Here is a 27157-nt window from a genome sequence, read left to right on the forward strand (position 1 = left end):
ATGTCATTAATTGGCCCAGAGTAGGTTATTAATAGGTGCTTTTTGAGCTCAATTGAATTTCCAAAGTTGAGGAGTCTGAGAAATCATTGCATGTCAGGGGAGCTGGAAATAGCTTGAAATGGCTAGAATTTAGGGTATATGTGAGGAGTAGTAAAAAAAAAAAAAAAAAAAAAAAATGAGGCTGCAGATGTAAGGTCTAACATGTCAAACCATGGAGTTTAGATTTTATCCTATTTTATAGCAAACAAGGTTATTGTAGCAAACTTGAAGTTTTCCAGTAAAGGAGTGACATGATCAGATTTGTATTTTAGAAGACACTTTTGGCTACAGTTTCAAGGGGGAGTATGCAACACAGGAGGCAAGGACACTGTCAATTCAGGATGAGGCCTTGGACTAATGGAGGGACAGTGCCAGTGGACACAAGGAGCAAATTTCTGAGACAATCTGTGAACTTGAGAATGATAAGGTCTTTCTCATATTCCAATAAGTGAATAGGGAGGTTCAGAGGTGGTGTGTGATAAACCCAACGAGTTATTCAGAAGGAGCCAGACCCGGAAATAAGGTCTTGTTTTAATCTAATGAAGCAATAACCCCTCAAGTCAATGATCTTTTCTGAAGGAAGAATAAACACAGGTGGCTGGGATAGTTACTTTGCGGTTCTTTGTCCGAGAGATTTGGGTCTACGTTTGCAGGGGGATCTTTTTGCCCTCATTTCCCATTACTGCCTACAAACCACTAGTTATCTTTCTACACAAGCAGAACCACTCTACTCCCCACACTAACCTGAGGAAAGGGAGGGGGCTTGCAGTGTCTGGGCGCATCCTCACGCTGCCTGGGTGACGGTCTTCAGCCACTCCTCAGGGGGAATGTGCACAACTACAGGCCAAAGTATCAAGAAAGGCGGCGTGGTGAAACTTGAGCGGTGTCCCTAACCAACACAGCCCTCTCTGTTTCCTTCCCTTCTCTACTCGCCTGTTGATTGAGATTCCTTTGAGCCTATTAAGAGGGGGGTTTGTTTTGTTGTAAGCAGTTTTATTCATCCTTTCAACGATATGAAATGTCTGTTCTGTGTCAGGCACAAGGCGGGGCATATGCCAGTGTTCTCACATCTCAAGGCGGCAGGGCTGCAAAGGAGGAGCGGCTAGGAGGCAGAGCTTCACTGCACATTCCTTTCCTTCTCCCAACATCCCAACACGGCACTTTTTAACAGGTGGTTGTGCACAAGCACATGTCAGTTGCATTGAATCAGGGGTGTCTCCATGGCTGAGCACATTCCTATACCACTCGTTCTACCTTGAAAACACTAACTGTGCCAATGAGTTTTCCAAGATAAGACCAACCTCAAGATGGGGGCTGGTATCGCAGAATTTCTGGGTATGCTGTCTGGTGCCCATGAAAAACCCCACAATTCATTTCTGTCATTAATCCCCAGACATCCCTCTTCTACTCACTGAGGAAAATGAACAAATTACATGGCCAGAGTCCATTTTGAACAACTTTTATTATACGTTTAGTGTTCTCTATACAAAAGAAATCAGTGTTTTTTTTACAGTGATTCAAAAAAAATTCTGAATAATTTGGCCTTTTCATTGCTCATGCAGTCGTTTATAAGTCCACATATTAGATGGTCCTCACGACCCAGAAGCCTTCCCTGCTGAAGGTCGAGCGTGACACCCTCAGATATGCATCTGTCACTGACAACGTTGGTTAATGCAAAACAACTCGCAAAAAGGAAAGAACACGATGTGAGAGGGGTTAAAACAAGGTGTGCCACGGTGAGTTAAATATTTAACCAATGGAAGAAAAGATCAGACCAATTTGTGGGTGTGTGGGTAGGTGGGTGTGTGGGTAGGTGGGAAGGGATGGAGACATTCGGAAAAGATTTCCCCACTGAAAGGAACAAACTGGAAAATGTGTGTGTTGAAGGGAGGTGAAGGGCAAGAGGTCGTCCAGGGCCCAGCATGGGTGAGGGTGGGACCAGGACAGAAGGTGGCCATGCCACAGACAACTGATGCTCAGTGCAGGAGGATGTGAGGTTGGCAAAGAGCTGGGAGCTGGGCAGGGGGACAACACTGACTGAGGACGTCGAATTTGGGAATCAGAAAGGAGAGCAGGACAGGGTCACCTGATCTGCATCCTTTTTGAAAAAGAAACAGAGAAGTGCACAAAATTCTGGATTTCTTCTCCCAGATTTTTGTATTTATTGCTTCACTGAAGTCTTTACACGTGCTGACCTCCAGCCCAGCGAATCCCGGGGTGGGGGAGCTTCCATGGGCCCTGCTGCCCCTCGGCACCCTGCGGCCGTCGCTCTTCCGAGGGACACAGTATGCTGGGGGCGCGATGCATTACGAAGCGAGAGACACCACCCTAGGGGATACTCTAGGCTTCATGGTGACAAACACCAATCAGCTCGTCACTCTCTTCTCCTGGCTTGGGTCTCCCCTTAACAGCACGGCTCGTTCACCACAGGCTGGCACAGACTGGCTGATCTGGGACTCAGAAAAATCCGCTGATTTCATCTGTGGAGGTGTATGGGGATGTGGGAGACGTGGAAAGAGACATGGGAGACAGTGAACCAGCAGGCCAGATCTTAAGTAACACCACTGCTCCCAAGGCGGCAGCTGCAGTGAGATGAAAGAACACTGAACAAGGAGTCAGAAGGCCTGAGCTCAAGCCCTACCTCACCTTGATTTACTAGCTGTGTGACCTTGGGCAAGTCCCTTTACCTCCCTGGATTTTAGCTTACGATGAGTACTTTCAATCAGATCAGCTCTGTGATCCTTTTGCATGCTGAGATCTGATCCTGTCTTAAGCTAGACAGCTTTGTACCTATTTCACTTCCATCCTTATCATTACAAAACATCCATTTAATACTAATGTACTGCTAGAGGGGCACTGGTTTTAGGTGTGGCTTGAGATACTGGGTGGTGGGGTCTGGTGCCTTCCCTGGACAGCTGTCCTCCTTTCCCTCTGTTCCTTCTCAGAACCCATTCTTAGTAGGGGAGGGAAGGAAAGGGCACTGCCCTGGCTTGGGCTGGGCAGGCTGGGGACAGCCACGAGGTTGGCTTGAACTCCCATGGGGTGGCCCCTGCCTGGTTTCAAGGAGGGGCTGCCCAGGATTTGGGCTCTGCCCGGGGCACTGAGTGTCCTCCTGACATTTCAAGCTCTTTGTTTCGTTCGTTTGACTCCTCTGGTTTTCTATTTTAATCAGGGATCTCCCTATATGCTACTCTTAAGCCACCATGTAAAGATCAACTAGGATCCACAGCGTGATTTCTTTCCAGTGGACCTAGCTGGGTGGAACGAACTACAACACGGGCTTGTGTGTGTGTGGCAGGGGCTGGTGCAGTGGTGACCGAGGTATCACGGGCGGGGAGTGTGCTCTGTGCCCTCCCGCTGAGAAGTGATTCCTGACACCTGCCCCACCAGCTGAGAGCTCAGGAAGCCTCGCCTTTTCAGCGTGTTAGTGGAGCAGCCTTGCAAAGACTGAGGCAAGAGTGTGTGAAATCCCCACGGCTCTCGTCACACGGGCTGTTTGGGATGCTCTGTGACTCGGCTCTGATACGGCAAAGAGCCCCAGGAGCCTTAAAAAGCTGCTGCCTGTGCTGTTCCTGGGGAAAATTCGCTCTCCTTCGGATCAGACTCTGTCTCTCTTGGTTTTGCCTCCAAGAATTGCCCAAGTGGGGCCCAGCGCGGGCAGCCTCCTTCCCCTGCCCTGAGTTGTGCACGGCACCCCACACAGCCCTTCACATTTCATCTCCAGCGGGCCTGGCTATGGACTCATCCTCTTCAAGACAAGGTCGTAATCTGGATTGCTCCCCCGAAAGTGCCGCCCTGCAAAGGCGCCTGCCACTAGGTCTGCCGTGAGTGTGCGGTGTGGCTGCCGGCTGTGTGCAGGGAGGCAGTCCAGCAGCTGGAAAAGCCACAGATGTCTGTGGGTCTGTTCCCACCCCTTTTCCAGGGCTAACTGCGTGCACGGAAACCATGAAAGCACTGTCTGGGCCCAGGCAGCGGTCCCCTTGCGGGGTGATTAGTACTGGCACCAGCAGCCTCTCGGACCTTGGGACTGAGACCTTGGGACCTGCCAGGAAGGGGGTAGACCAAATGCCTCTGACCCCTCAGGGCGAAGGCAACGGACGAGGGAAGTGGCTACTTTTCAGCTGAAACTCAACCATCTCCCCAAAAGCAAGGTAAGGAAAGAAGGGTCCCATTCACAACGACCCAGGCAAGGTGAGAGGCAGCTGTCCCCCGGCCCTGCAGTGGTGCTCTCCCTAGACACTGGCCTCCCCGCTCCTTTAGCTGGGCCCATGCCCCCACGTGGGGACAGGTTTTCAAAGGAGGGACTGACTAGGGGAGACAGAGGCACCAAAATACAGACAAGTTTAGCAACTTGGCCCAAGGGGCAGAGAAGAGAGGCTCAGGCAGCAGGACTGCCCCTGTCTTGACGAGTCTTCAGGACCAAGTTCCCGCTCCAAACCTCTTCCCTTTGAGCCTGGAGCCACTGGCGGCTTAAGCACTCAGTGCCAACCAACGCCAACCAATGCCACTCTGTCCCAAGACTCAGTTCCACGACTGTCAGCCCTTCCCCCATCATCAGTTGTGTGGAGGACTTTCCTGAGGCAGAGGGATGGGTGTGACATCTTACAGTCCATCCTGCCCAAAGAGCTTACTTCCGGTGCAATGAGTTTCCTAGTGCGTCCTGTGCAATATGGAACGAGGGCCTGACAGACTGACTGCTCTGCTCAGATCCAGAGTGTTTTCTGGAAAGGCCGGTCCTTTAATTCAGCTCACAGGCACACTTCCCTGACATTCCCTAGGCTACAGGAATGCCCAGCAGTACCCAGGCAGGTGGAGGAGGAAAGGCAGGGGAGGGGACCCCTGAGCTGGCTCCCTAGTCCCCTACTATTCGCCCTGTCCCCCATCATCACGAGAGAGCTTCCCCCCAGGCTTCCGGGCAGCACACCTGGCTACGGCTTGGACCAAAGGAGAGTCACTGGCTCAGGTTCAGACAACATAACTGGCTCAGCTCTGGGCTACATTTTCTCACCTGCAGACAGAGTAGGTGTGCCTATGGGCTTGACCTTCAACTGACTGATTATTAAGTGATGCAAGCATTGCTAATACCTTTGCGGCTTAAACATGTGGCAAACGATGCTTTAATAATGTCTCTGAAGGACACAGCCTTGCTCCTGCCCAGGTCGCCTGGCAAGAAGCTGGAGGAGCCAATCAGAGGCTGTGTCTGTGGCAGGTGGTCCACTCCTGGGGGTCAGCTTCACCCTCCTGAAACCGACTTTAGCTGCAGCAACAGCTGAAGGGTTACTCTTAGGCTCTAGATCTCTCTCTTTCTCTCTCTGAGGCTAGGTACCTTTGGTTTCAAAATGGAATAGGTAGGGAGCGTGAAGGCAGTGCCTTGGGTCTCAGAGAACTGCAGGTCTGCGAGTGTCTCCATCTGGGGCAACGGGCTGCGGGGCACACTTTGAGTGGCTGCTCTGGTTCTGCTGTGATGCTTGCATAGGCCGCCCCATTCTCCTTGAGACTGACGTCACTGGAGGCTTCAAGGCTTGCAGGGAGGGGCTGGGAACCTGGGAACTGCAGGGACAGGTCAGAGCTGCATAAGGCATACGAAGAGCACTCCCAGGCCAGGCTTTACAGCACTGTTGGTGGGGGGGGGGGGTCTCCTCATAGGTAAATACCCTAAGGAAAGGACACACCGGCTCAGTCTTGGGGGCAGCAGGGCCCCATCCACACGCCATAAAACACCAGTTTCAACATCATACAGGAGCTGCTATCTGCTAGAGACGAAAGGGGGAGCAGTGCTTTCCACCCCCAAGCACACCAGCACAGTCTTCACATCGCAGGGGTCCATCTCCTGGAGGGCAGCAGCACAGACCCTGACCAGGTGGGAGACACCCTCTACTCTGGATGCAGTGGGTGTGGTCCTCTCTCCCACATCCTGAGTTTCACTGATGGGGAGGCAGGAAGTCCAAACCTAGCCCTTTCCTTCTCTCTCGAGGTGGGCACAGCTCCCTAGGGACGGACGCCTGGTTTTCCTCTGCTTGAGGTACACAGTCACTGGAGCTGAAGTCCTTCCCGCTCCTGTTCCTTAAACTCCTTCAGTCATTGCAGCTTTCGTCTCAGACACTCCAGAGGCAGGGGCAGGGTAAGAGCCAGGAGCAAGAGGTAAGCCCACCTCCCAACTGCACCAGAGCAAGGCAAGAAGGCCTGCTTACCCTCTCCCTGCCAAAAATACTGTCATTTTCCAGAAAGGAGCCAAGCCCAGCTCAGCAACTGACAAGGCTGAGGTGGATGGGTTGGGGGCCAGGGGAGGCATCTGGCGAGAAAGGCATCCTTCGGAAATACGTTGGCCCAGCTGCGGTTTGAATACTATAGCTTTTCTGTATGTTCGTTTACGGATCAATCCTTTTTTTGCCTATCTCTGAAGTTTCCTGGGGTAGAATCCACCTATTCTTTCTTTTTTTCCAGGGACATTTCTTCAAAAGGAAAAGAAAATGTAGATGTTGGGTCTGGAGGAGAAGACCCACAAAGCAAAAATAAAGACAATGAGTAAGTACCATAACCAACAGAAACTGGTGAGTGTGTGTGTTGAGGTCAAGGGCAGGCAGTGTGGGTAGAGGCTGGGGGTGGCTGTGAGGCTGAGCAAGGGACCTGGGCTCCCTCCAGCTGAGCTTAGCCATGGCTCCAGCTCGCCCACCGGTGGCACCCCGGGGGGGTCATCGGGAGGGGGCTTGCGGTTGGCTGGGTGGTCACTGGTCCTCACAGCTTGGCAGACTCCCATGTGGTACCCTTGTCCCTGAAGGTGGTGGTGGCTTCGTGGTAGGTCTGCAGTGGCTCGTCTCCCCCTCTCCCCTCCTTCTACTTGCAAGGTAGTGGCTGTGCCTGGGGGGCTCTGTTAGGCCAGAGAATAGATGGCGTTGACAGGAGATGTGGCCTCTGAGCTTTCGTTGCCCTCTGTCTCTTCCTTGTCCTTTTTGACTGTGTACTGGCCGATGAAGGAGCCGTCCTCATTGAACTGTCCCTCGCCGCCCTCGCCGTAGTCCACCAGGCTGTCATCACTCTCCTGCTGCTTGATGGTACCATCCAGGGACGTCTGGCTGCCCTGCAAGGGCTTGTTGTCCTCGTCACTGGATGGAGAGAGGACAGAGAGTCAGGGCTGGCCCACCCAGCGCAGCCCAAACCCAGGCCGGGTGGAGGAAGGCCTCCAGCCTCTTGCCAGGCACGCGTACCACACAGCTCAGAGAGGACGGGACCTCAGGATGACCCAGACCAGCCCTCACTCCCCTCCCCGTCCGGCCAGTTCTGCAGAAGGGAAGCTGAGGCCTAGAGAGGACAGCATCGTCTCCCAGGCGAGGGGCAAGCTGGTGCGGAGCTGGGATGGACCCACACTCCTGGACGCTGGGTCTGGGGTCCTCTCCGGGAAGCTGGGTCGCTCTCCGGGATGGAAGCAGGCAGAGGACGCCACCCCATGGTGAGGCAGAGCCAGCTGCTTGTAGACCAGGGGGACAGGAAGGGTCAAAGAAGGGGAGTCAAGGACTTGGGAGTTCTGGTCCCATGTGTGTCACTGTGTGGTTCTGCAGCCTTGGGAAGGCCCTTCCTTCTTACTGGACCTTAGTTCCTCCATCAAGAGGGTTCAACTAGCTTTGACTCTCTGTGATCTGTGACTGGCTCTGGAAAGACTCTGCTCGTGACAAAAAGCAAGGGTCTGGGCCTTAAAGGGACAAACCTCTCCCTGCCTTTCCCCTTCTTTGTCTTGGTGGTGTTCCTCTCAGTTCTGGTTTATCCACAAACAGATGCTGTTGTTTCAGGGCTAGCAAGTGATGGAGGGAGGAGGGAGGGACATGCAAATGAGATAGGAGGGGCCAGCAACTTGAGACAAAACCAGCAAGGCTCAGAGGATCCAGCTTAGCCCCCCTCTGAGGCCCCAGGTCCTGCCCTTAAGCTCCTCTCATGCAAGGAGAGCTGGTAGTTAAAGTGGCGTCTACCCACTGGGGTGCCTGCTGTGCCCCCAGGAAGTGAGATACCCCGAGTGGGCCGGCATCTGCTCAGGCACCACAGCCCTTCCCCTGGCTCTTCTAGGCTCAGAGGCGGGGACCAGGTGCTGCTGGCTGCACTTCAGAGGAGACGAGGTCCCGGCAGGCGGCAGCCGGACCAGCAGTGGGCATCTGGGTCCCGGCAGGCAGGACCACAGCGGTGCCAGGCAGTCTGAGCAGACACCCCCCGCCCCCACTCCCCTGCCCCAGGCCACACTTAGCCCTTCCTGGGCTTGTGGCAAACCACCGGCTGAGTTGCCATTAGAGTGGGCCGTGAGTTCTCACTTCTAACCGCAGTGCTGGTCAAAGACAGCTGTGGGGGGAGGGCCGGGAGCCAGAGGACCTAGGCGTCAGGAGATGGAAGGCTATTAGCCCACTGCCCCCATGAGCTGAGTGAATGCGGCCCGTTACCCTGCTTAACTGTGTTCTCTGACGGCAGTGCTGTGGGAGAGGCAGCTGAGTGAGGGAAGTGGGTGTCTGGGGTTATGCTGTATTTGTTCAGGGGGTGGAATTCACGTTTTGAGAACCAGCAGATTCTAATGACCAGGCTCCTTACCCTACTTGCCAGTGTTTTTCACAGGCACCCTCTCCCCAGCGCCCTCCATTCCCCCTGCAAGGGAGTGACAATTGTGTCTATGTGGTTCTCGGGAATTCCAGGCCCCCAAGCTAAATGCAATCACTGAACAGGGTGGCCCAGTGGGGGTGGGAGGGGTCCTTAGTGTGTCAGGTTCTTGTGGGGAAAGAGGATCTAGGTCTGGAAAGAACAGACCTCTCCTAAGGGAAGCCTGAAAGAAACCCAATGACTATGGCCCCCTGGTCCAGCCACCTGTTAGTCTACCTTCCAGGAGACCTTCGAGGACCAGGCGGACAGACAAGGGAGAGAGAAGCAGAGAGAGACACACCAGAGAGGTGCTCGGGCAGCGAGGTCCCAGACGAGCAGGGTGAGCCAGACCCCCAGCCTGTCCCGCCCAGAAACTTGGTTTTTCCTCTAATGTATTGATTTCTCCCCTTTCCCAGTTTCGGACTCTTGGACTCATCCAAGTGGGGGCTCTAGGATGGATGTCGCAGGCCTCCCCAGAGCCGAAGCCAAGGGGTGTGTATGTGCGTGCGCGTGTGCGTGTACATGTGTGTGTGTGTGTGGTGTGGAAGCCCGTGCGTGCGTGCACCAGTATATGTGTCTCCAGCCTCAGTGTCGGTGGGTCAGGGGGTTGGGGTGGTGAGGCAGGTGTTTTCGCCCAACAGCTTTGGTGTCTGGTGGAGGAGAGGTACCTGAGGAAGTGGCTTCTCATAGCGCAGGTTACCTGGCCCTGTATTTGAGGAGGTCCTCACCCTTCCTCACGCTGCATTGAGGGCCTGGGGAGAGAAGGCCCAGGGCCTTTGGAACTGATGGCCAGAGGACAGCTCCTGGCCCATGGGGAAGCTGGGCCCCACCTAGGGTGCCGAGGACAGCCTGGGGAGGGTCTCTCGTGCTTGTTCTTTGAGAGGCTCCTGGGGATGCATGAATTGGATGGATAGACAGCGTCTATAAGCCGCCAGATGGGCTCCTGTGTGGGCAGAGGCTCTGCCGCCCATTGATCTGATCCTGTTTGAGAGGCTGCAGATGGGCAGAGTGGCGGCGGCCCAAGATAGGATAAGGAGAGGTCAGAGGAGGATGGGGTGACCTGGCCCCAGAGAGTGACTTGGTGGGGGTGGGGAAGGAGGGCTCCAATCAGAAGATTTCCTCCCTTTGCACTTGGCCTGGGAACGAGACCTCCATGACTCACCCTGCACCATTCCTTCACTCAAAGCATACTTGCCAATAAAATGGACAGATTACAACTTTTGTTAAGCCAGATACAAACGCCCGTCCAGATCTGAGAGGGAGCATGGGCATAGGACAGTGGCAGTAGCTGGACGTGGGGCCCCTGGGCTCTCCAGTTCTGCACTAGCTCACTGAGTGGAGAGCACAGGAATCTTCCAGGTCACTTCCCAGCCTGGGCCTTGGTCTTCTCATTTGGGACACAGGCACTGGACCAAATGCCTCTCCAAGGCCTATTCCAAGCTGCAGCCCAGAGAAGTCATTCTAGTTCCTGAGGAAAAGGCCTAGAACACCTCCCCACGCCCCCTTCATCCCTCACCTAGTTGAGTTTTAAAGACATTACAACTTCCCCAGGTCATCATCTTCGGAGTGAAAGTGGGGTGTAGGCAGAGAGCAAGCTGAGAGCAGAGCTCATTTCACAGCAAGGGGGGCCTGGGTGCGCTTTCAGAGCAAAAAGGTGGAAACACACATACAAAGATGCAATAAACCTGAGTCGTGCAGCTGAATGAATGAAATGCTGTTCATCGAATGAGTGTAAGTGTGTTGGGCAGTGCGCGCCATCCCCGGGGGTATGGGGGTGCTGTCACAGAGGCGGAGGTGACAGCCTGATGGGAGAGGACATCCGTGCAGTAGCGTCTCAGCCCAGCTGAGCAGCTCTGAGGGAAGGGGGCTGCCTCAGGGGGGGTGAGGAGAACCCACCTGACAAGGGGTGCTCTGTGTGAACAGGAGTCAAGGAGATCGCGCACCTGTAATCAAAGGAGCCATCCTCTTCTTTGGGGTCCTCAGGGCCAAGGGGAACATCCTTCTTTTCTCGCACTTGGTCAGTAAGGGAAGCAAAGACACAGACGTCATAATTGAGCGTGCTCGAGCTCTGCGGGGCCCCAAAGTACAGCCAAAGAAGCCGCCTCTGGGTTCCGTGACTCTCCCTCTTAACAAGGCCCCATCCATGCCCCCCTTGTTCTTGCCTCCCACGGTTGCTCGGGTGCCAAGTGAATTCTGCTTCCTCCTCCCCGTCACTGGGGCTTTTCTTACATCCCCACTGACAACTGAAATCTCCCCCGACCCGGCTCCCCACCACCGCTCCATGAGGTCTTCTCCAAACACCAAATGGATGCGATCCTTGGCACATTTCTTTTTCTCTTTTTTCTTTTGGCTGCGGCACTCGGCATACTAGATCTTAGTTCCCTGACCAGGGATCGAACCCATGCCCCCTGCAGTGGAAGCGCTGAGTCCTAACCACTGGACCGCCAGGGAATTCCTTGGCACCTTTCTTAATCTGGTTCCATGTTATAATTATGTGTGCACATTTATTTTGCCTGTAACAGAATGCCAGTTCTTTTCTCGAGGGTGGGGACTGTGTCTCTTCAAAGCTCCTAAGAGAGTGCCCTGGGCAGACAGGACACGCCACACACACCTCTGGAATGGAAGGTGCTCTCTTAACTGTGACCTCACTTGTTTGTGCGACTCCCTCTTCCCACACCTCCTCTGTGATGTATCAGCGTCCCTCCCAGGCCCTGTCTTGTGCTGTGATCCTCCTCCTATGCCAGCGGCACTGTCCTTGAGGGAGGGGTCACCTCTCCTTCTAGTATCCTTAGCACCCAGCACAGAGCCTGGCACACAGCAGACACTGAGGTGAGTGACTTCGTTTCTTCCTGAGGTACGAGGCAGGATAATCACCCCTATTTTAGGGGAGGGAAGCTGAGGCCTTGAAGATGTCACGTAACTAATTAGCAACTAAAGTTTAAGGTGGAGACTGGAGCCCTGGCCTCAAGGCTCCTGGTTCACTCATCTTCCTAATGGATGGGGGGCTTCCCTTGGAGCTGGAGGAAAGGAGATTAGCTGTAAGAAGAACTTTCTGGAACGGGCAGAGGAAGGCTGAGTTTATCTGATCAGTTCTCAGGTGCATCAGTTCCACCTGGAACAGAGGGTAAGCTCAGAAAGGCTGCCCTTCTCCTAACGCTGCCTTTCTGTCTTACAGAAGAAAACCAGCCCCAACACAGCACAACAAAGTGAAAGAAAACAACATTCACCAATAAAGGAGTATAATTTCCTGCCCTCCCTGACTTGAAGGAGAGGCATAACTCTTTAGAATCCTAGGGTCTGAGGGCACACGGGCCAGGGGAAGAAAATAAAACAGAATCTCCTCTCTCTTTGAGTTGAGTTTTAGGGGATCGTGGAGGAGGATGTGTTCACAGAGATGCGCAGAAGCCGGCACTTGGGGAGCACGGGGTGTGTCTGGCGATGGCTTTGGGGGCAGGGAGCAATTTCATTGTGCAATCCAGCTGGATTTTCACTCTCAGGGTCATCCATTATCCTGTCTCCTGTCACCCTACCCACTCCATCATAGACAGATGGCTTTCTCATCCCTGTTTGAAAAACAGTCAATATTTCCAGAAACAAAAAAGCCAGAGGTCCTTGTCCTTGACCTTGGTTTGTCTGGGCTGGAGGATCTTCAGGCCACAGAAGAGAAATACTGCTCTGGGACTCAAGAAAAGCTCAAAGCCCTTTAAGGACTGGGGGTCCCTCTCAGTGCAACCCACCCCTCAGCCTCTGCCAGCTCCTCATGTAGGAGCATCTGACCCTCTATTGGTATATCTGATTTCAACCCAGCCACGCTGAGAGCCCAGCTCTGCGGCCTCTCTCATGCATGTGCTTCTTCCATCCAGACCTCTCTTCACTCCGGCCTCTCTCTTACAGTTCCAGAAAATGCATCTCTCCTTCCCACTTCACTGGAACATAGGATCCTAATGAGATTCAGGCTGAAAAAAGCCAATTACTGAGCAGATGGGTGGTGAGTCAAGGGGAGGGAAGGTCATTCTTAATGGGAGCCAGGGTTCTTTCCATCTCCTCTCTGGCTGCCTGGACTGTTCCATCCCCCCACCTCAGGCGAACTTAATTAACTCAAGTGCTTTCTGGCAACTCTGAGATGCACGGAACAGGCAAGAGGACTGTATGTCCAAGCTTGGCAAGGACTGTGCTCACTGAGAGGGTGGAGCCTCCTGGAGCTGGCAGGGGACCTGGTGACTCACAGGAAAGCCCGCTGGCCCTGTCCCCCAAGCCCACTCCTCTGACACCTCTTACCTGGGTACTTGCCGCCTCGACTCCTCTTGATGAAACAGACGATGAGCAGGGTCAGCACCAGGAGGGCGACGGCACACATGAGCCCAATGAACCAGCCCTGGGTGGCGATGTCCGCCTGGTTGTTGGTGTAGGCTGGCGGGGGAGGGCCAGAAGCAAACACGTGGTGAATGATTCACGTGGGAGAAGGTGAGGAGGGGAGGGAAGAACTTCAGTTATTTCATGTCCAGGTTGCTCCTGCAGCCTAACGGTACCACCCAGCAGCTCTCTGGCCCAAACTACCCTACCCTGCTACAGGGACAAAGAGAAAATAATGTAAAAGTCAAGGTCAAAAGGTCAGAAAAGAAGCACAGGACAGGGGTACAGGAAGCAGAATAAGCAGCAGGAGGCTGAACAGGCCCTTTAGGATGGGAAGTTTCCTAAGCATGAGGCGTGGCATTCTTGCAAAGCCGATGGCTGGGCACAGCCTGGCGGGGAATGAGGGAAGGCCAGGGGTTGACTATGATTTCCCACGAATGAGCCACAGGGGTGAGCCTGCACGCTACCCGTCAGGGAACAAGGTCACATGGCAAAACCCCTGGAAGAACGAACGCCTTCGCAGGCCTGCACAGGCACAGAGCGGCGGCCTGTCCCACCCGTACGGCCCTGAAGCCAGTCGGGCTTCCCGGCAGTGGGTCGCAGGTGGGGTGCCGTTCCAGGATGCCCCGTGCTTCCTTGTGTCTCCCCAGCTGCACTGTGGGCTCCCTGACAGCAAAGACAGCCCCTGTGTGGGGAGCCCAGACGGGCCGGTGGCGAGGTTAGGGCCAGGGCTGTGCATTCAGCACACCCCATGCTGCCTCTCCCAGACCACTTCCGTACGTGGAGACCCCTGTGACAGCGGGCCCCTCGCTGTCCCTGCCTGGACATGTGGAGACCTGTCTCAAAGTGGGCAGACACCCTCATGACGCGAGGGGCGGATGGGCGGGCCTGGAGACCAGAAGCAGATCTGACGGTGTCCTGGAGGACCAATGGCTAAGGTTAGAGATCAGAAGGGGTGGGGTGGGTAGGAATCACTTGCCCTCTTCCTTTCTATGGACTGGAGAACAAAAGAAGCAGCCTTCCACGGAAACCACGACGTGGAGGACAGGAAGGATCACAGGGGCAGAACAGACCCTGGGTAACCCTGGGGCCAGCAGAGCGAGCGGAGTGGCCTCTGGGACAGCCAGACAACATCGGGAGTGCTGAGAGCCACGCAGCCAGAACCGAAGCTCAGGGCCTCCTCGGGGGAGAAGCACAGGCACAGAGGATGGACCCTGGGCCCGTGCCGTACTCTAGGGTCTGCATCACACACCATTTTGTGGGGCACGTATCTGGGTGCAGTCTACCCTTTGCTCTTCTTGGGCAGAGAAACTGTCTTTACAGCGTTCTCAGCATCTAGCCAAGGGTACTGCACCAAGATGGGTCTCAATAAACAATGAAGACTGATGAACAAGACCTTCCACGCTCTCTGTGCTCTGGCTGCCCAGGCAGCCCGGGATGGAAAGCAGCTGAGTCCCATGGGAACATGGCTGTGACTACCCTGATCCAGGTACGCTGTGGGGCAAATCCCATCCCTGCTTCCGCTCCCGCTCCCGAAGGCCATTTCCTGCACAGGGTCAGAGAGGTCTTCCTAAACCCCATGCAGGATCAGATCACTTCCTCGCTTCAACCTCCAATGCTTCTCATTACTGTTAGGAAAAACCGTCCATTCCTTATCCTGATCTGCTGGGCTCCATCAGTCCCATCTCCCACCACCCTGGACACTCCAGCCACACTGGCCACTCCCACTCCTGCCCCAGGGCCTTTGCATCTGCTGCTCTTTTTTTCAGATGGCTGCCTCAGCAAATGTCATCTCTTTGGAAAGGCCTTCCTGGAACTTCCCAGCTAAGGCAAAAGCCCTCTCCCCCACCCAGCCACTCTCTATCCGAGGGCTCGAATTTGTCCTCTTCATAGCACTTATAACCATTTGCTATCTTACTAACAGTTTACACCCATAAGCACTTCCTATGGGCTGGCACGACTCCAAGTGCTTTCCCATGATTATCTAATTTAATCCTCACAACAACCCCATAAGGTGGATTTTTACTATTACCCCTATTTCACAGGTGGGGAAACTGAGGCACTGAGGTTAGTGATTTGCTTAGGGGCCCAGAGCTGGTAAGTGGTAGAGCTGAGCTGTGACCCCTGGCCGTCACAGCTCGAGTCTGTGCTCTTCACTACTCCGCTCTCATCTCTCCACCCAGAAGTAAGCTCCTTGAAGGAGGGACTGTCAGGGTTACTGTCATCCCCCCAGTGCTGGGACACAGCCTGGAAAATAGAGGCACTTGAGTCTGCTTCCTGACTTCCTTCCCTTCGCTCAGTCCACTCATCCTCTTGGCCTGATGGGGTCTCTGCTTCCCTCAAACTCCACGTTGCCCTCCCTTCTGCATCACCCATTCCAGCATGCGACTCAGTCGCCCGCTGTGGGTCCCCTTGGCAGTTATGGCATCTTTTTGTGCTTGCTTTGAGCTTTGCTGGAGGAAGATGAAGACCCAGGCCCCTCACAGATTCACTAAGTCATACTTCAACTGGACCTTCTCTGCAGCCTGGCCACCCTTCCACTCCTTTCTCACTGCCCCTCCCAACTGCTCCCCCTCCCCTTCTCGCTGCCCCCATGTGACCCTCTCTTTGAGTCAGTGTCTCGGTGTCGAGCTCACCTGCCCCACTCTGGAGACCACTGAAACCTCACAGCCTCCACGACTGTCCCTTCCTTCTGTGTCCAATGCCTCACCTCCTTGGTGGCTCAATCCTGTAAGGATCTCTGAAAACTCTAGCATTTTCAATTTCTTCCTCTGTGCTATCTCCTCCCTTCTGCTGCTAAGCACGTTGAAGCTCCTTGTATCTTAAAACAAAAAACCCTTGAGGAACCTGGCAGACTTTTTGGCTCTAGTGCATGCACTGTCCTCTTATAGGTAAACTCTTTGATCTTCCATCATCTCCAGTTCCTGCCAACTCCTTTCTCTGCCCCCAAGACGCTAACCTCGAGCCCCTCTGTACTCAGCGCTCATCCACCACCACTGAGGGCATCTTTCCCAGACTTACCTCGACACCCTTGACTCTTACTCTCACCTGCCCTCCAGTCCTGCCCTTCCAACTGGTGATCCTTTTTTCATCTCTCATTGTCCTTCCAGCCTGTCCTACACTGTAAGCCCAGGGCTTGCTCCTGACATCTCCTTGGATGGTCCCTCTGCCCCCTTCCTGCCCCCATGCTTCTGCCAGTGGCTTCACAACTCATCTCTAAGGGCTATCATTTTACTCCTTCCAAAATGTCTCTTATATTCACGTCACTGCACCATTCTAAAGGAGTCCCCTCACCCCAGTGTCCATCAGATCCCAAGGATACAATGACACATCATGTTATCATGTTCCCAGAACACTTCCATCATGCCAGGTGCTCTGGTCTTCCCCTCCCTGCATCCTTCCCATCCTGCCCCAGACAGCCTGGATTGCCACCCTTCTTGCCCTCCACCTTTCCACATTGTACCCCCTCCTTCCTGAATCTCCCATTCCTCCAGCTCACACCAATCTCTGAACCCCCACTTCACCCCTATTTACTCTGCACAATGTAACATTTAATTGCTCTGTTTCCTGCGTTCTGATGTCCAATGATACTATTAAGGCTTGAGAAAAGGGGATTCCTTGGGCCCCCTCGTACTTAGCATGATGTTGGTCACCTAACAAGCAGTCATTGACTACTTATTGATTAATGACCAATTTAATCCTAATATGCTATGGTTAACCTGGGGTGTCTCTTGCATTTTTTCCTGATAACAGCTGGAGGGTCACATGGATATTGGCTTGACCACGTGCCACCTGGGCACTGGGATGAAGGAGCCACTTCAACTTGTGTTTGGATGGTGGTCACCACCTTTTGCAGAGAAGTTGGTCTGAATGTCTGCAGTGACCTGTTTGCTCCACCATCTTGCTGATAGCCGTCTCCCACGAGACTCCTTTCTCTTGGGAGAGAAAGTCACAATACCAGGGAAAGTGGCCATATGGGCAATTTAGAAATTAAATGTAGCTTTCCATTCCTGACAGCACCACATAAAGTTCAAATGTTACCTTCAGTCCTCACTGAAAAGATCAAAGAAATTTCTGTGACGTTTGGACACAGAAGGCTGTTCAAAACCAAGTAGATTTTGTAACTATGCTTGGTGATAGATGGCAACTAAACCTGTAGTGATAATCATTTTGCAGTATATACATAGATCAAATCATTATGTTGCACGCCTAAAACTAATCAGTGTCAATGATACACAAAAACAAAGAGACCAAAAACCCAGTGGGATCTGGGGTAAGGTGGGCTCAACCAGACCCCATCAAAATGACTCAGTTTCTCAAGAACCAAAAGAAATTTAGGACGTGATCTCACTCACAATGTGACCCCACACACAGACTCTGAGAGGAATAAGGCGTTTTTGCAAGGCAGTTACATTTGTCTGCTAACACCACTCTTAATCGATCCGTTCAACATGTCTCCAGATCCCTAACGGACACAGTAATAGCAACATCCCAAGACCAGGGTATGTTTACACTCACCACCTTTGCTGTAGCTAACGGAAGCCAGAACAGCAGCCGTTCACTGGGGACACACAGGTCCTAATAACTCTTACTCTGGCCTAGAGGCCATATTTTGTGTGCCTTCCACACCGCACCCTACAATCCTGCTCAGAAACGGGCAATTCACCTGCAAGGCAGACAGTTCCCATAACTCCGAACTCTAATCAGGAGGAAATTGGTTTGGCCATTGGAGAGAGGCCAGTCACTCAAAGTCAGCAAAAAAATTATATTTCAGAAATAGGGCAGATGAACAAGTATGACAGGGATGGGCTTTTTTGTTTGTTTGTTTGTTTTGCAGTACACGGACCTCTCACTGTTGTGGCCTCTCCCGCTGCGGAGCACAGGCTCCGGACGCGCAGGCTCAGTGGCCATGGCTCACGGGCCCAGCCGCTACGTGGCATGTGGGATCTTCCCAGACTGGGGCACGAACCCGTGTCCCCTGCATCGGCAGGCCGACTCTCAACCACTGCGCCACCAGGGAAGCCCCTGGGCTTCTTCAAATGCAGTTTAGCTTGGCTGCTCTCACTTAAGCATCATTTTACACCTTTCCATCTTCACCTCGCTCCATCCTGGGTTTCTCCCAAACACAGCAGAAAGAGGCCAAATACAAGTAGGTCCCCTAACGTCCCTCCTCCCGGAGTCCCTGAGGTCTAAGGCAGTTTGCTGTCTGTCTCGCTGGCCCCCGTCAGCCCCCCATCCCACCTGCCCCAGGATGTAAGAGCTGGCAGGCCTCCTGGAGTCCAGGGTTATGTGTTTGTGGTCCCTCGGGTCTCTTTGGCTTCAAAAGCTTCAAGAATTGGTGATTAACTTCCCATGTGAGATCTTTCTGGTGAGAGTCAGGGAGCTTGTTAGCATTCCTTGTGGTTTTCTTCCATTTCCTTCCTGAACCACTGTAGCATGTTTGAGTCTATAGACTACAGTGATGGCCTGTGGTTGCCTAAATGACTAGTGGTTCGGCCCAGAGATGATCACTTACGTTGATGAGACACAGAGACCTGGGACATTGTGTGAACTTGACTCTGGAGTCCTGCCACTCCTTTGTGTGTTTTCAAAGGATCTGAACACACACTCACAGACACACATGAACTTCAGAAAGTGGAAATATTTTCCTTCTCTATGTAGTTTGCACATAGTCATTTCCAGCCAGCCAGGGAGGTAAGTGAGCTGTATGTACTCAGGGCGAGGGTCATACCTGCCCTCTCCAGCTTGCACTGGGAGGAACTGGGGAAACATGCAAGTGCTGAAGGCCTCAATCACTCTGAAAGCAAGTTATGGGATCAGTTTCTCCATAGCAACCACAGGAAAAGAGAGATGAACACCTGAGTCAATATTCAGAAGTGTATTACCAATCATTATTATTATTTTTCTGTAGTGCATGTTTCATATCTCAAAGCAGATTGGGACATACCCCAGGGCAGGGGCTGGTCCTTTTTGCTCTGGCTCTTTCTCCCCAACCCTCACCCACAGTCCCAGGGCTCAGCTCTGGGAGAAGTCGAAGTCTGAAAGCAGGCTGAGCTGGCTTTTGCTGCAATCCCTAGGATGGAACGCTACCCTCAAATCTCATCTTTGCTTTCTGCCCCTGTGCTGGACTCAGGTTTGTAATGAGCAAAATCAAATGCACGCACTGGTGAGCAACAGCCTGGGACCCCGACTGGGTCAGACAGAATCCAGCCACCTGCTCTGCTTGGTCAACTGTCCAGTCCCCTGGCCTGGCTCCCAGGGTGACCTGGCTGCTCACGGACATCCTGCCTGAGTTGGCCACGTTAGCCTCAAGCAGGCAGCCGGACTCTCAGACTCCCCGAGACTTGATGGCATGGGCATGCACAGGACAGGCAGAGACACAGGGAGGAGGCCGGGACACCCAGACCAGGAGGCACCAGGCTAGCAGGGGTGGAGTGAGGCCCTCATACACATGGGCAGTGACTCTCAAGATGCAAGCTACCAAGATCAGCCTCGTCAAGCCAGGCGCAGGGAGAGTAATACGTACTTAAGTCCACATTCATATAAATCATTGTGTTTTTTCCTTTATCCTGTGTCTAGTAACCTGCATCTGATTAGGATGTGCCTTGAGGCAGGGACTGGTGCTTCCCGCTCTCAGTCTCTTTCTCCACACTCATCCTTACCCCAGGGCTCAGCAAACTGGCCACTTGGCTAGCTTGCCTGGATGATTTTAAAGAGACACACAGAAAGAGAAGCAAGTGTCCTCACGGTCTCCAGACTGCCAGCCACCCTGATCAACAGACAGATTTCTGAACCTTGTACCTTTTACTGAGCCCCAGTTGGTACAAGTGAAGAAGCTTCTCTATCCACAGCCCTGATAGATCCAGAGCTCTTTTAGGATTAGAAAGCTTCTTCCCCTCCCCAGAACGACCAAAGGTCAACTACATTTAAGCCACGACAAACTTGGGGCAAAATTAAACCAAAACAACTTGTGTAACACACTTTCGAATTTTTAAACAACAGATGACAGTGGCAAGGCAGTGACATACATGCTGATCCTTGGTTTGGTTCCTGGGAGGATTTTGGGGTCAAGACCCTTGGATGGCCTATCCCCTAACCCCACGTGCGAGAAGCAAGCCCCTGTGCCTCCGGGACACACTGCCCCCAGACCCACACGAGGGGACCATGTCTGCATATACACCCAGCCCTGGTGGCTCAAGCACAGTGGAGGCCAGGTGGTCTCCCCTGCCCTCATTCTACAACACCTCCGTTCCCCCCCTGCCATCCCACTCATCCCCACAGGGTCAGAAGCATGGTTTCCTATCTACTGGCATGCACTTTTGGCTCGTTTTGTCTTCCGGGGAGCTGCAGACTGACACATAAGAAGAGCCGAGCCACGTCATGCAAGGTGAGGAAATGGGAGGATGAGTCTTCTTTCCGAGGAGAAGAGACAAGCAGGAAGCCGACAATGAGAACAACATGCCCCATGCTTGTAGGGGACGGCCAGGCCAGGCCAGATCCCCTCTCACCTGTACTGGTCATAAAGGTGATGACGGTACTGCTGATGCCCTCGTTGTCCCGGGAATAAACTCGCAACGTGTATGTCATACCGGGATAGAGGTCTGTCAGCTGTATGGGCTGGGCCTGGGCCTTAACAGGGACAGTTTTTTTCGTATGGTTGCCTGGGGAACAGAAACCTCAGTCAGCCTAAGGCTGGGCATGATGAGCTGGAGAGGCAGTGCTTAGGCTCCTGGGCACCTGTCAAAGGTAGAAGCATGGAGGGTGGGGGAAGGGGCCAGGCTGTCTTGCAGACCTGGAGGTCACCGGGCAGCTCCACCAGCTTTCTCACATGCTGACTCTCCTACACGATGGCCCTGCAGCCTAGGACACTGTTCCCTCTCCTAAAGTTTTCTGTCCTCACCCCAGTCTTAAGCACTTAGCACATCATGACCTGCTTCCTTAAGCTCTCAGGGTGTCAGCCAGCGCTCCGTTACCCTGGAGAGGGTCAGAGAGCCAGTCAGCATCCCTCACGGTAACCGGAGGTGAGACGGCCTCTGCTTCTCAGCTCTCACTCCTGGTTTCCCCTCTCATTTCTCACTGCGTGGTGAATTCACACATCAGGAGAAGCGAGTGCCTGGGTGTCGTCTGAAAAAGTGCGGACCAAACTAGGAATTCTGTATTCTGTGGATGTGAATATCTCTCCAACCGCAGAGAACTAAGAGTTGGCTTTGTTCTCCCTCAAAGAGCTTTGGGTTGATTTCCAGCACAAGCCAAATAGGCCAGCATGGTGGGTCTGAGCCCTCAGGAACAGGGGCCTTCAGTCAGAGAAGGCAGATAGCCTGACCACACTTTACAGCCTCACAAATCTCGACGCTTGCTCCCCAGTTCCAGTAAAGAATGAACAGCTCAGCTCAAGCCACCAGCTGAGACGAGTGACCCTGGACGGTGTCTCTGACCTGTGAGCAGCTAGTGTCCCTCTGTGAGCAAAGCACAGTTGAACCCCAAGTCTGGACTGGCCTAACCTGTCTAGGGGAGACAGCTGAGAATCTGGAACCTGAATTAAGGAGATCCAAGCAAAGGTGAGATCTGGCTCATCTGGGGGCCACCAGAACCGTCATCCTGGGCAGGAAATGGATGAAGGGCCCCTCACCCAGGCCGCCCCCACCGCAAGGCACCCCTGGACCTTCACTAACGGCCGCAGAAACCCCTTCCTCCTCCTCGAGTCTGCTCTTCCAACCTCGCTGCCGCCTGAGCACATGTCGACTTCATTAAGCCACAACGAAGCGGCTGGAAGGCCTCCCTGAGCCTGGGGGAGCGCATGGGATCTTTTTAATGGCATCTCCGCCACCCGCACAGAATGCTTACTGTCGATGTACTCAACCACAAAGTCAGTTCCGGGCCCGAAATTGTGCTTCCAGGTGATGTTGGCCCATTTACTGTTGGGGAGCACTGTGACGTTCCAGATGGATTGCTCATCGGGGGCTGGTAGGGGGGTTAGAAGAGGAGTTAGTGGTGAGGAGGGAGGCAGCACTGTAGACACACGCACACACACACACACGCGGGCAGCTAGGAAAGGGTAGAGTAGGAAGTGGCTGTGCACAGGGCCCGCCAGAGCTCCAAGCTGCAGCCTTGGTAGCCAGGCTAGGTATGAGCAAGTACAGTCAGGAGGACCCGTATGTGAGGGAGAGCCGGAAACTGTGTGTCCACATAGGTGGGAGTAGGAATGAAAGAGTGGGTTTGATCCAGGCCATTGGAGGCTCTAACCTGGGTTTATTCCCTTTTTAGGTCCCTTGTCGTGGATGTGAACAGTGCAGCGAAAGGGGCCAGTGAAAAGCCCCATTAGCTAGGATGCAGACGGGGCGGGAGAGGTGTGCCAGCCTCTTTCCCCTCAACTATAGACATTCTACAGGAAGGAGAGAGGGTATCTTGAAAAGCCACTTGAGAGTCATGTTGAGATTTGCAGAAAGGACAGGACCAAACAGGGGAAAGCCTTAATGGGATCCTGAAACTGGAGGTGGAGAATGGCAACCTACAAGGGTGACTCTAGTCTGAGGAGCCCCTGGGGTCATTCTTGGTCAACAAGATGCTGAATTATTGAAAAATGGCCTCAGATTCTCTAAGGGGACTGGGGGCCTAAAACCCCAGGGCCCCAAGCAGAGACAGTACGAATCCTTCCTCTCCCTTTCATGAGCTAGAGGGGACCAGAGAAGATAACTCCTTCTTGACACCCAACGTTCAGTGGTCCAGATACCAGAAGAATCCTGCTCTGTTGCCTTCTCAGCACTGTATCTTTGAGGCCCGATCTCTATGTAACACAGAAGACATTAATTATCTAGTTCCTATGAGCTGGGAGCTACTCTATCAAAGCCATCACCCTGTCTGAAACTACAGCCTGTGGACAGGAGAATGGCACTCATCTTCAAACGTAATCATTTTTCAAGCATCCCAGCGGTCTGATTACCCCATTTCCCAGCAAAGATTTAATAGCGGAATACTAGCACGAAGGCTTCTATTTCAAAGACTTTACAAGTGTGGCTCCTCTATAGTTTATTAGCATGCAAGGGGGCACTGTCACCGGCTCACCTGTCAAAAATAAATGAATAGAGTACATTGGTGATGCATTTATTCATTAGCTATTTGACATGTGACTGAGTCTGCAGGGCTGGGGAAGTGATAAAAGATCTCCTGGTCTCCACTTCAAAGAAGCACCTTCTCTACTACAACCTTGTCAGTTGTCAGTCGCCCCAGGTGAATATGATTCATTTTAGAAAGAGATTCCATTGATGGCATGAGGCATTCTCCGTGGGGAGGGCAGAAGGCAGCCTTCTTTACTGATCTGCCAAAGGTTTCCGCTGTACTGGCTGCTTTAACTCAGCCCAAATCCCAGCTCCTTAGAATCTCACGGCTCTTTCTAGTGGGAATGAATTATGATCAGTTATGATTTGGGGACTTGAGATTTTTCCTCCTCAGCCCTGGGCCCTGGAAATAGCCAAAGAATTTGCGTTTAGACAGTCTGACCACCAATACAACCCTGGCCCAAATCTGACTGTCTTAAAGGTAATGGAGATTGGGGCACTATTAGATAAGGTCAAGCAATGGGAAACCAAAATGATTTAGAGGTGGGAGCTGGAAGAAGGCACTGGCATCTAGAGAGACCAAGATGACGATCACTAAAGAACAGAAAAGCTCAAAGAAAGGCGCCGAGAAGGAAAGCTGTCAATTACTATAAAAACAAGAGGAAGAAGTGAGGGGAAGCAGGGATTGTCCTGTCAGCTCCTGGGATGTGAGACTTAAGACGTATCCCTTGAAATCTGAAAAAGACAAGTTAAGGACAAAGAAAAAGTCCCATTTCACCACCCAAAAGAGTCAACTTAGGAAACATTTTGTCCCAAGTTGTAAGACACGATAAAGATGAACTTTCATTTTGAAAATCCTGGACAACAGAGCCACTCTGCTGCGTTGAGGGAGATGAGAATGTTGAGGGCAGCCCCCGAGCTCTAAGGATAAGGTCAGAGTGTGGCCGGGCCCCCGCAGCATCTCAGGCTCAGTTAGCAGTTGGGATGTGAGAGTCCATAGGCTACTCCTCTGTGACAGAGAGGCCAATCCTTCCAGAACGAGCAAGACCCACTCCCTGTCTTCATTCTTGGTACATCTCTTCTGTGAACTCAGAGCATTAAAGTGGGGCACGGAGGCCCACCTGAATGCAAAAGAAGCCTCACTGTGGACCCAAAGAACACCCGTCAGTCACCAAGCTGCCAATGGCAGCTTCTCATAGCCTAGCAGGTTTCTCTCAGCCAACTCTTGCCTACAGAGCACGCTGTTTAAATTCTCGTTATTGCAGCTTTAAGGCAAATCAGTGTTTTCAAGGTCTGAGGAGCATAATGTCAGCTACGTACCACGTGTCTCCCCTTACAGCTCACATAACTCCATGTAATTGGATTGAAGAAGATACTCGCACATGCATTAAGCCTCTATCCTCATTCAAGTGCTGAGAGAAGAGGGGTGGGATGGGTGACAGCGAGGCCTCGGAAGGCGAAGGGACTTGCCCAGGAAACAGAGGGGGCCTACAGTTCTACGGCTGCTGGAGGAGGGTTCCGGGTGCTTCCTGCCAGCCCTGCCGGCTGCATCGTGCTTTACAGCTGGCCCGTGGCTCCACAAGCTAGAGGCCCTCCCCTCCATGGTAATAAGAGTGTTTGATGTCAGTTCTTAGAAGTACTGCTGGATTCCCGAGGGGGTCTCCTCATGCTGGAAGAACAGAGCTTCCTGGCCTGGCTGCGCGATGCAGGAACAGCACACTCTCTGGGCTCAGCAGGTCAGCCCTGGGATCGATTCTTATTTACCAAGGGCCCCTAGAAAGGCTGCGATTTTCCCTCCGTGTGTATATCTGGGGGTGTGGGGAATATGAGTGGGGAGAGCCACAGAGCACTCTGTGGCATTACAGGACTCCTTGGTAATGCCATTTCCTGCAAGCTCTGACTAGAAAAGTCTATAAGTGCGCCTTTCGGGGAGAGGTGCAAGGGAGGCGCAGGGTTCTGGGGACAGAACCTGGCATGGCTGGCCACTCCCCACTCCTCAGCCCTCTGCTGCAAGCCTGGGGCATCATGGCAGAGACAGGAAGCCTTCTCAGGCTGGTTGGCCAGTGTCAGGCCCTCTCCTTCCCCACTCTCCGCCTTCTGGAGTGCTCAGCCCTAAGCTGATCCCTCAGCATGTGGCTGGAGGCAGCCCTACAGTCTGGGGCCTGGGGGCCCTCTGTGAAAGAACAGGGATCCGAGGTTAGGACAGGGGCTCTGAGCAGTGGAGGCCACCATAGGGGCGGGTGCTCTGTGCCTCTAGGCCACCAGACAGAGAATCTAGTCTCCTGTGCTTTCAAAGCAGAAACAAAGGGAGGTGTTGACCAGCACCATCTCAGACCCGCCCCCCCCCCCATCTGAGGAAGCCTGTGGTTGGAGGGACAGGAGCACGGATGACGGGCAGTACCGGATTCTTGAATCTCAGTCCTGGTGGTGGTGGGAGGACTCTCCGTGGTGGTGGCGGCAGCAGTGGTTGTAGTAGTTGTGGCGACGGTGGTGGTGGCGACGGTGGAGGGTGCGACAGTTGGGATGGTGGGGACTGTTGTGGCTTCGGTGGTGGCAGCAGTGGCATCAGTACTGCCCACCGTGCCTGTCACACCCACCGTGGTCGGGGGCGACGTGGGAGGAGCTAAGGGGGAAATGTAAAACAGCCAAGTCTGGTCGGTGTGGCCGTCCCCAGCCTGGACACATGGCCCCACGTGCAAGGCAGGCAGCCCGCAGAAGAGACGGAGCTTAGGGACCAGAAGCCTCCCCGAGCAGGATGGACTGGGTGAGACGGGTCGCCGTGAAAGAGAACAGGACCATGGCAAGGAAAGAGAATGAAGCCTGTGTGTTTCATTTTCTTCTCATGGTCTGTGTGGCTCAGAGCGCCAGCATGCACACAGCCAAGGGCGTGATGAAGACGGGACACACACCAGATCACTCAGACCCCAGGGATGACATGGAGTCCCAGGTCAAGCAGCACCCAGCACAGGCCAAGCAGCACCACTTGGGTCCAGGCCTGGAGCCCCGGCCTCGGAGGTGGGCAGGCTGCGGGGCCCTGCCCTGCAGGAGCGCCGGGAAGCCTGCCATTCCCACCCATTCACGCCCAAATCACCCCCTCTCCTGCCTGCTTGAGCTCTACCACCACCCAAACCCAGTGACAGAGAGAGAGAACGATCCCCACTCTGTGGGCAAGGCTTGCACCTTGGTTTGTCTTTCCTACCTCCACCGCCAGCCCCTCCCCAGGCTCTCAGCTCTTGTTCATTCCCTAGCCTCTCCTCCCTTCTTCTCCGTCCAGCGACGGTCCCAGATTACCCCAATCCACCCTGACTTGTAGTAACTGCCTTTCTCTCTAGGGCATCTGGGGTCTGGACACCGGAAGCCCTTTCCCTTTGATTAGAATGTGGGAAAAGGGCACTGATGGACTCGCAGTGTGGCCTGCGCTCAGTAGCACCATCTTCCCAGCCCACAGTAGATGTAGAAATCCCCCAAAAGAGCATAAATGCAAAAGAGCATAAATCTTCAGAGAAGTTCGAATCTGCACTACCTCTTACTTCCTCATCTCCCATCCAAAGCTACCCTTTGTCGTCAGTCAGCCCTAAGGGGCTAAGTCTATCATGACAACATTTCCATAGACCGTCTTTCCTTCTACAGAAGGGTTGTGGACACTAACAAAGGGCTGGCCTATTACTCTTTAGTTCCAGTATTGCTAAAGCTTAGGGTATGAGAAGAATGATGGGCAAATCAGAGAGAGACAGAGCTGCCTCTCCTCCTTGCCCACTATCTCCTGTGATCTGACCACAGTCTACTTTCTAGTGTCACCACTGACGGGGCAGAAGGCAGTGATGTTAAGACATAAGTAGGTAACTCTAACTTTCAAGGAAGAGTGATATCCTACCTTATCTCAAATCTGCAGAAGATCAGGAAAATACTATCCCCGCTCTCCAGAAGGGAGCCAGGGCAGCGAGGGAACCAGAGAGAAAATTGCCAGAAAGCCTTTCTCAGGAAAGAATCAAGAGATCCTAAGTCTTCTCAACAAGAGCCAGACCAACAGAAGCCCTTTCATTCCCCCGGGGACGCCAATATTACAAGTCCTCCATAGAGAAGGAGGGACTGTTCCCGGG

The 27157-nt window shown here is 53.3% G+C and overlaps 1 protein-coding gene and 1 long non-coding RNA gene across 25 annotated transcripts in view; one reads left to right on the plus strand and one right to left on the minus strand.

The window, feature by feature from the left end:
* Positions 1-1482: 1482 nt before the first annotated feature.
* NFASC (neurofascin) overlaps positions 1483-27157 on the minus strand; it is a 189361-nt gene continuing 163686 nt past the window's right edge. For 7 of the 24 annotated variants that reach the window (XM_067729273.1, XM_067729274.1, XM_067729272.1 and 4 more), the window contains 6 exons: positions 25459-25680; positions 21847-21963; positions 20511-20663; positions 12928-13059; positions 10546-10662; positions 1483-7142 (listed from right to left, as the gene is read on the minus strand). In XM_067729273.1, coding sequence (XP_067585374.1) covers positions 6874-7142; positions 10546-10662; positions 12928-13059; positions 20511-20663; positions 21847-21963; positions 25459-25680 — 1010 coding nt within the window. In that variant the 3' untranslated portion in view covers positions 1483-6873. The remainder of the gene's footprint in view (positions 7143-10545; positions 10663-12927; positions 13060-20510; positions 20664-21846; positions 21964-25458; positions 25681-27157) is intronic. The other 17 variants (XM_067729288.1, XM_067729287.1, XM_067729286.1 and 14 more) reach the window with 6 other exon arrangements.
* On the plus strand, positions 7132-12153 carry LOC137219944 (uncharacterized). The gene is made up of 3 exons (XR_010941324.1): positions 7132-7486; positions 9066-9141; positions 10295-12153. It is a non-coding gene; the product is annotated as an uncharacterized lncRNA (long non-coding RNA).

This window comes from Pseudorca crassidens, chromosome 2, assembly GCF_039906515.1.
Source record: "Pseudorca crassidens isolate mPseCra1 chromosome 2, mPseCra1.hap1, whole genome shotgun sequence".
Taxonomy (NCBI): domain Eukaryota; kingdom Metazoa; phylum Chordata; class Mammalia; order Artiodactyla; family Delphinidae; genus Pseudorca; species Pseudorca crassidens.